At 54.6% G+C, this 9,418-nt stretch overlaps 1 protein-coding gene across 3 annotated transcripts in view; it reads right to left on the reverse strand.

Moving 5' to 3' along the window:
• PPP6R3 (protein phosphatase 6 regulatory subunit 3) overlaps positions 1-9,418 on the reverse strand; it is a 30,680-nt gene that overhangs the window by 2,173 nt on the left and 19,089 nt on the right. For all 3 annotated transcript variants that reach the window (XM_027856230.1, XM_027856229.1, XM_027856228.1), the window contains exons 12-14: positions 7,499-7,605; positions 6,552-6,702; positions 3,533-3,655 (exon numbers count right to left, since the gene is read on the reverse strand). In XM_027856230.1, the coding sequence (XP_027712031.1) occupies positions 3,533-3,655; positions 6,552-6,702; positions 7,499-7,605 (381 nt within the window). The remainder of the gene's footprint in view (positions 1-3,532; positions 3,656-6,551; positions 6,703-7,498; positions 7,606-9,418) is intronic.

Raw genomic sequence — 9,418 nt, forward strand, 5'->3', positions numbered from 1 at the left:
TCCCCAAAGGCAGCATCACCTGCAGGGAACATCTGGCAGGCCAGTGTAGAAGGGAAGTCAAATGCACCAGCAGAAACAAGATGGAGCCAGGCTCCAAAGCCAGATCGGGGGCGGAAAGGACCCCCTTGGTCCAGTCCTCACTTGCATACACTGGGAGATGACTTGGGCATGTCTGTGCTACTTGCGAGGCCCGTCTGAGATCTCCACTGGGCACAAGCCATCCCAGTGATGGTCAGCTCAGGCCTGATTCTAACTGACTCTAAATGGAGGGATCACCCAAGTGGAAGATGCTGGAAGGGGACTCAGAGAGGTGGAAGGCCTTACACTTCACAAAGCTGCCAGCGACATCCAGACGTCTCAGGCACATGACCACCAGTCACTGGCGATGGGGCCGCAAACTCACAGGGCACTGGGAGGATTCTGATTGCTGATAAATCATGTTATCTCCAGGCAAACCTGTGTGCAGTACTGACCGTCCATCTACCCACACAGAGGAGCTACCCAGATACTTTCAATTAACTCAGGTAGGGTTTTCAGTTTGGCTTCTAGAAGCTCACCCTTACAGGGGTCAATTCTGGAGACAGAATGACGAGGATTCCTGATGGAGAGCCTAGCGGGAATGGAACTCACTGCTGCTGGCAGCCAGGAAGACTTTCCTTGCCAGCAGCCCACCATCTGTGATCAGACATCCCAAGGCAATCTTGATGAACTGGGGGCCTCAGAGAGAGGGCTCTGCTCGGGAAATGCTTGGCAAGAGTGGGCGTCTGGAGACGTGCCCTGGCTAAGGACCCGGTAGCTTTGAAAATGGACACAAGCATGAGGCTGACGTCGAGAAGGCTTCATCAAGCCAGCAAGGGAGACCCTCCAGCCCTAATTCCAAAGGGATCCTTCTGTCGGCAAGGAAAGCAGGGGGCCCTTCCTGCCGTGGGGATGGGACAGGTCCTGCTCCAGAACCACTGCTCGGCACTGCAGAGGTGGCTCAGTGGTACCAGTGTCCACCCACGAGAGCCAAAGGCACTAGGCTCTCAATACTACCGGAATCTAGTAAGGGCCCATGGGAAAGGCAGTTCCAAATGTCCCTTGTAGGTGTCTTCTGCCACTATATTCTGCATGAATATGAAACTACATCTTGAGGATGGGTTAAAGAAACCAAATTCCTCTTAATTCTTTCTTCTTCTCAATGACCCTAAGAAAGGAGGGTAATGAAGGTCATCATTCTAAAAGCTGTGGTAACCGAAGTTTCTGGCCAGAGCCGAGCACATCCCAAAGGACCTGGGGTGGCCGAGGACGTGTCACTGAGCCTTCTTCCACCCAGGGCTCAGCCAGGGAGTCAGGAGGTGCAGTGGTCCGGATGCCCGACAGCAGCTTATGTGACTGCGCACAAATTACTTCAACGTGTAAAGCAGGGGTAACAAAAGCACCTCCTTCGCCCGGTGACCGAGACAACATGTTACAGTGCTTTGTAGATGTGAAAGCTCCATCTCCGTGCTGGGCTCCCCAACTGGAGACGCTCCCACTGCTCTTCCAGAGGGGCCGCCCCTGGGCGAACCCTCCGCCTGCCGCCAAGGACCGTGGGCGTCCAGAGAGTCAGCTTCCTCCCCGCACTCCGAGCGACCGGCGCTGTCTCCTGTCCGTGGGCACTAAACAAATGGCCCGGCGTCCAGCCTCACGAGGTCAGCTCCGCCCCCCACGCAGCGCCCTGCAGCCATCAGGCACCAGGAAGGGGCGCTGAGCCACTGTGGAAGCCTCCTCCTGCTAGGCCTGAGAGGGCAGGGAAGCCCCCAAAGGAAGGGAGCTGCCCGAGGTGACCCCACCCTTGGTTTTTCACAAAATTCCCCTGACCAGAAGCCAGTGTCAATACTGTCATTTACAAAGCAAACCAGCCAATTTCACAGATGTTTCCTCCACAGATCCCAGGCTCCACCCCTCCCTTCAGATAACAGGACAAGGGGCTTGGAGCGCCCCCTGGTGTCTGTTCCTGGTCCTGTCCCCTACGGTGGGCTCAGTGAATGGAGAACAGACTGTTCAGAGCTCAGGGCCACCTCTACTCGAGTCTGACCAAGAGGGATCCAGACCGCGCCGAAACGGGAACTCCCAGGAAGTGTTGACGACGCCAAATCAAAACATATTAACGGACACCTCTGCAGAAACATCAACCGACTCTGTCTGGAGGCGATGATACGGTAGACCCCCAGGTCAGAGCCGAGGCCGGCCCTCCACGCTGTTTCCCCTGGGATCTCAACTGCTCCCATCGACCGGATGACCACCTCTGCCCTGAGGATTCCCGCCCCAACCTCCCCACCGACCTCCACTCTCACATCTGCGGCTGCCAAGTCCAGAACAGAACTTGTCCTCCTCCCGGCCTCACCTCCAGCCTGCCTGTGACTAGAGAGGGCATCACCATCCGCCCAGGCCTCCAGGCTCACAACCTGAGACTCATCCCTGACTCACTTTCTCTCTCAGCTGCCGGCCACAATACGGCACCAAGGCCCTCTGACATCACCTCTGCCCCATCTCTTAAACAGCCCCACGTTGGTGCAGGTCCTCATCCCTTCACGCCCGGACTACGGCAATGACTGCTGCGGGGGTCTGCCTGCCTCAGGCCTCTCCCCTCTCCAGTCCAGACTCCATTCGGCCACTAGAGTGATGCTCCAAAAGCCCAGCTCCATCCATGTGGCTGGCGCGAGCACGCACGCACGCGCACACACACACACACACGCGCGCACACACACACACACACACACACTCAAGATCAAAGCCCCGCCTGGACCAACATTCTCCACCATCCAATCACTGGCCCTCCCCATACCAGGAATGGTCTCCCACTTTCTCCCCACCCTCTCCAGGAAGCCTTTCCCTGACTCTTTGCTGATTCTCTCCAGGTTAACCCTTCTCTGGCCGGTTTGTGACCAGGTGTCTACGTGTTTTCTCCTCCGTGAGAGCAGGCGCTGCTGTCTTTTGCTCCTTTGTATCCTCAGTGATGAGTACACAGGAGGTGTTTAACAAATGTTTACTAACTCCTGGAAAAACCTCTCCCTCTTAGACAAGCCAGGAACAGCACACGTTCCCGCGAATGTGTCGTCCGTGACTAGCTGAGGACAAAGCCCAGGGCGCAGGCCCCGGCGTGGCACGGCAAAGTCCCAGAGCAGGGTCTGAAGGCCGAGCAGCGACCGTGAGACCGGGCCCGCGGAAGCCGGACGTCCTTGGGCGGAGCGCGGGCCGCTGACTTATCCCCACCTCCTCAGAGTTCCCAGGCCATTTAGCCAGTGATGAGACAGCGGAGACAGCCCTTGGGGAGAGCAGCTCCCGAAAACCCGGATGGAGCGTCCCAGCCAGGGTAACCTGCGTAGGCAGCGCCACGTGCCTTACGAGGGTCCCTTAAAAGGGACCGCGTCTGAGAAGATGAACTCCCTCCAAGGCCGACAAGGCCTGTGACTCTGCCAAAATACGCATGAGCAAGAGAAGACGGACGCTCCCCTGCAGCTGCCCCCCGGCCCCCGGCCCTCCTCCCCCATGAGGCCCGCCCTCTCACCTCTGCTCGGGGCTCAGGCCCGCCGCCTGCGAAGCAGCAGGACTAGCATCAGCACTTTCTGTCCTCTCCTCCACCACATATTTACAAGAAACGTCTTGAGAGGTAGACAATTTTCCTTCTTCGCTGCAGGAGAGAAGGTACAGCTGGCATTAGGGCGCCACACGGACCTGGGGTAGCGGGCAGCGCCGGATGACGCGGCATGCAATGGCTTTGGGAGGGTGGCTGCTGCGCCAAGCCCAAGCAGCAAGCTCGGCATGCTCAGGGTGGGATGACAACGGAGGTCACAGACACAGGGAGACAGGAAAAGGAGAGCAACGCGCACACCCGGGAGAACCGCGAGGGGGACGATGGGATGCCGCCGGCGCTCGAGGACAGACCCCGGCTACCACACGAGAGCGTACATACCGATAGGATTTCAACACTCTGAAGCCAAGTGTGCAAAACAGAAAAAGAAATGTGTAAACATTTCAAAATACTCTCGGAAATTAGGGATTTGGGCACAACATATCCTCTACTGCGCATGGGCAAAACGTTATCTTTCTAGAAACAGACTGGTGAAGGTGTTAACTGAATCTGTTTGAAGGAACAAATAGTCATGGTTAGAGGCTGCCCCAGCCCGTGCCACAGCTCAGGACAGTCAGGGCAGAACTCCAACCCTGGCCTCTCCTGCCAAGGGGGAGGGAAGGGACATGCCACCGCAGGGCAGAGCCCGGCACGCCCCCGGAGGACTCTACTGGAGACAAGAGGAGGCAGCAGGACAGGCCTCTGGGGAGGGCCTTGAAATGCAGATTTCCGCTCCTGCAGGGGGACACCCACTCCTCCATCCTAATTCTATCATCAGCAGAATAAAACCACCAAAACTCACTCTCTGAAAAACAGCTCGCAGTTAGCGCAGACCAAGAGCACTTAGCACACGAGAACACAGGCAACATGAACACCATATGCATCTCACCAAATGGAGCCAGCTCCGTGGGGCTGGCATTCAATTTGGCAAACATGTGACATGGCACGTAGTCGATGACTGGCAAACGGGGCGGGGTGGGGGGGTTTGGAGGGGGTTTTAGGACAGGGTGGATCATGCATATACAGACTGTCCTCCCCTAGGAGCAGCAACCAGACCCCCATGACCTCCAAGGCAAGGCCAAAGAGGCCAAGGCTTTCCGCCCTGATACAGCGCAGTCCCTGAAAGGATGAGGTGAGCTGGGAGAATCCAAAAGATCTCAGGGCCCAACAACAAGTGCTGGGGAACATCCCCCCAAGGTCTGGCCTTCATTTATTCCCCCTTCCTGTCAGGGCATCTGCCTCTGAGCCCTCTACGGCACAACCATCACAGTCCCCACCAAATCTTCTCTGCAAGACAGACACCTCGAGTTCCTGTGACCCACTCTCAAATGGCGGCCACCTGTCTAAACCCCCCCCCCCCCCCAGGAACTCTAATTAGCCACACGCCCTACACTTTCTCCCTGGGAGCCCCAGGAGACGTGGCCCGATGTTCTAAGCTTGGATCCCAACTGCCCCATCGAACCTGTAAAGTGTCTCCTGTCATCTGTAAATAATTCTAAGTAGGCCCCAGTGCTTTTATCTAAATCCTCGACCAAAGGGCCAAGAGCCCAGAACCTTTAAAGGTCCCCTTCTCTTCAAGTTAACAGTAAAGATTAAACATCCAACTAGTTGGGCCATCCACTACAAGGAAACCGCCCTCCCCCTGTCATCATATCCCCTCGCTTTTCTGCTCCCGTCACCCCATCCAAACCCCCAGTGGGGTCACTCTTGGCTTGTGTCCTCACCCCTGGGACCTTTCTTAGACAGCTCATCACCACCCCTGCCTGGCGTGACACAGTCTAGAAACCTAACTCGCAGGCACACACAGCGCTGTGCACACCATGCCGACACGCCAACCCCTGAAATGGGCAGGAGCAGTCGCTCTCACCCATTGGGAGCTTTGGTCATGTTTTCTAGATGGGCCTCAGGCTTAAAAACAGCAGCGGCTCTCTCTCTCTCTCTTTCCCTCTCTCTCTCATATCACGCTGGGCTGACCTTCAAGCTGAATTACTCCTTCCTTTCATCGGTTCTGAAATTCCTGCATGTCCCAAGGCTGGCTGTCTTGGAGGATAATAGCAGGAGAATTCATGAGAAACTCCCTGTCCCTGGCCAGTGTGGCCAGGATGTATTCCTTGAGAAGGATGCTGTGACTAATGACAGAAACTCGTCAGGCTGCTGCTGCAGCTTAAAGCCCCGTCCTCGTGCTCCTTGGGAGCCTGGACCTCCGGTTGAACCTGCCCAGCTACGGGCCATAAGCTTTGGGCCTGGACCCTCCTCCCTCCAATTCTCGGGCAGTCTGCTTCTCCTCTTGAGTGCATCTGCTCAGGTCACTCTCCTCACAAGTCATCATTCACTCTCTGCTCAGGGAAGGGCTCCTGGGCCCTCCAGGATTCCTTCCAGTTTTTGCTCACACCCCTTCCCACAAAGGGCCCTGGGAGGCCAGCTGACTGGCCCATGAACCCACCCACCCGGCTGGTATTCCTCCCTCACCTGAGACCACACAGCTACACCGCGCTTCCTTCTACAGATCTGGTATTACATGGTTTGATTGTTGGGGGGAGGGCAGTCGAGGGGAAAGACCCAAGTTGACTGGTCCTGCCTGATGCTGCCACGGATTCCACGTGGCTGCCCCTCTAGGGTTCTTTCCTGCTGCTCCTGGCTATTTCTAAAATTAAACCGTATCCCCCCCCCCCCGCCCCAGCAGGGAGGGGCCATGAGCGCTCAGAGCAGGCTGGTCCGGCACATTTAACCCCAACAGATAAGCCAGAACCAGCTCAAAGCTGTCTCCATCCCTTGACCTGGCCCCGAGTTGTGCTTTCTAGGCACTCTGGTCGTTCTAAGCGCCCCGGGAGGTTTTCTTTCGCAAAGCCAACCCTTCCCGAGCGAGGGGACGTGGAAGGAGCCGAACCTCGGCCCCGCCCTGCCCGCTGCCCTCCTCCCTGAGCCCGAGTGGCCAGCGCGCTTCAGGGACCGTTACCTTTTGAAGACGGCAGTTTCAGTTTTAGCATCTACCGTAAGGCTGAGCGTCTCCTTCATGCTGCCGTTCGTCACTGTCTCGGTTACCTTGTCTGTATTTTCTGCATCATCTTCTCCATCAGAAGTGGCTTCCATAGCAACACTACCTGGGGCTGCAGAGAGAATCCTTCTGAGAACGCCATTTCTTTCAAGGGCTGACTGGTGCCCCCCATGCACTGTGGGGTGGCCCGCCTGCAGCTCGCAGGGAGCCAGGACCCCACCCCTTCCCAAGCAGCAATGAGGTCTGTGAGGAGGAGTCCCGGGGAGAGGGGAAGAGTGGCTGACCGACCAGCAGCCCAGGGGACCTCCTGGCTCTGAGCCCCACATGAGAAGACAGCTTGACGAGACTGCGCAAGGAGTCCCTCTGAGCACTTATGCCCACTGTAATTGCTACCCCGAAATATTTGAAAAACTATGCCGTTAGGAGCCTATAGAAGAGAAAACTCTGAGGGGCCCGCAGTGCTGGGCTGACACATCTTCCTGGGTTCAAATCCAGCTTCAGATGCTTCCTAGCTGTGTGACCCTGGGCAAGTCACTTAGCTCTGCTTGCCTCAGTTTCCTCATCTGTAAAATGAGCCAGAGGAGGAAATGGCAAACCCCTCCAGTATATCTGCCAAGAAAACCCCAAATAGGGTCATCAAGAGTCAGATATGAATGAAAAATGATGAACAACAAAAACTAACTCTTCATAATGTCGAGCTAAAAAAGCTGGTGTGAACATCTGCTCCTGGAAGGTTGACCCTTCCTTCACCACATTCCCGTGAGAACTGACTACACCATTCCCGTGGACAGAGATAACTCTCCGGGGCTCTCTGACCTGCACAGAGCCATGATGCTGCTTACCACCTCCTCCCAAGTGCACGGCATTTTGTAGTATTCTACATTAGCCTCTTTCCATTCTAAACTTACCCTCTGGGGGTGCTGTTAGTGAAACAGCACTGGTAGTTAAGGGATCCACTGGTTCAGTATTGGTTTCCATTTCCACTGGAGAATTACTCCTTAAAGAATCCTTTGTACTTTTGGGGAAAAAACATGTTTTTGGAATTAGGAAGATTTCTCAAACAATCAATCATCCACAAACAATTTATTAAGTGCCTACTGTGTACCAGGGATAAAGAGAGCAAAGGCTTCCAGGCTGCTGGGGGAGACCACATGTACACAATCTGAGCACATCCAAATGGACGGGAAGGGCACGCACAGGGACCAAGTCCTCCAGGCTGGAAGCACGTGTGAGAGGCTCATCCCAGGCCCAGGGGACCCCCAAGATCAAAGACCCAGAGACAGGCAGTAGCCAGAGTACAAGAAGGCTGCTCAGCAGCCCTCTCAAAGGAGCACGGGGGGAGGGCCCAGGATGCTGCTTCACACACTCCACGTCAGGCCACACCAATGGCTCCTGAACTTGACGGAAATAATAATGGTAAAGAATGGCGAGATGACCAAGTAGGGATGGTGGGACCCTGTCCGGCGCCACAACAACTTATCCCATGCTTGCAAAGACAGTCAAAGCACCAGAAATATGAGGTATTCCATCAGTCGTCAAGTGCAAGAGAGATCCCCAGTTTTAATAACTTGGACACACTCACACAAAAGACAACATGAAGCAACCCAAGGACCATGCAAGGCTCTAGAACCCGCCCTGCACCCTCCCCAGGAAGCAGACTGTGCTGAGCCTTGTGGGAAGAAAGCAAGAGTCTCTGTCCTCCTTAACTGGGGCGCAGGGATGAAACACATTTGGACACACCACACAAGTCACATGCATGTTTGGAGATGTCCACTGTATAATTTATAACTAGGGCTGACAGGTCATTCAGATCCTCCCATGGGCTTCAGCGCCTGTGCCTCAGTTTCCTTGGTAGGGCCACCTGGTAAGGACAGACCCATCTCCTTAGGACCAGCTTTCTTCCCATTTTCTCTAGTACCAGGGCACCTTTAGGGATAACTGATGAAAACAGTATTTACCAGATGGCCATAATAGCCTTTCCACAAACAGTAAGTGAAAATGATTTCTAGTATTTAGTTAACAGAATAGTGTAGTAATAAATATATTTACCAAATCAACTTGCAGGGCAAACACTGAGCCCATGCCCAGTATTAAAATTCCCTAAGAACTAAGCTGTGAGGTTGACTACGCCGTGGCGTTTGAGAAGCTCCTGTGTGCCAACCACTAATCGCCCCATTGACAGCTCAATCGCACGGGTCAGTTAGGTGAATCCCATAAATAGCCCACCACAATGCCCGTCTGTTCTAATGTTCACAAGATCTAAATCGAGGAGCTTCTGGCAGCCACGAGCTGGGGAGTGGAGATCAGTAACTCCCTCAAAAAAGGGGCTCTATACTACTTAAAGTGGAGTTACAGTCTCTCTTTTCCAGGAATTGTCACCTCACAGCCCATTACTGGAGTCTCCAGCTGTACGACAGCTGGGTCCCACATCGGCCACCTCTCCAATGACTGATGGTGGCAGCAGTGACGGCATGACTTCCTCACGCCTCCAAAGGGGCTGAGCTGAGATAAACAGGTTTCCTTCTTTTATTTTAAATCTATAAATGTCATCAATATACAAGTGATCCGTGGGATCTGGGAGCCAGAGGGAATACTTTGGGACATCAAAGACGTTAGACATATTAAAAAACCACAGAGAATACAGAAATCCCTAGCACCGGTCAGCAAAGTGATACTTGGAAATCAGGAGAGAACTGGAGAAAAAAATCCTTTTACAAGTACCAATACTACAACAAAAGCTTAGAATATTTATAATGAGCCATCAGGCCAACACCAGCCAACCTGCTCTTGGTCAGCAGGTTCCTTGGGGGGGGGGGGGGGGGGGGGGG

Source organism: Vombatus ursinus, unplaced genomic scaffold (assembly GCF_900497805.2).
Source record: "Vombatus ursinus unplaced genomic scaffold, bare-nosed wombat genome assembly UNPS02011369.1, whole genome shotgun sequence".
Classification (NCBI taxonomy): Eukaryota; Metazoa; Chordata; class Mammalia; order Diprotodontia; family Vombatidae; genus Vombatus; species Vombatus ursinus.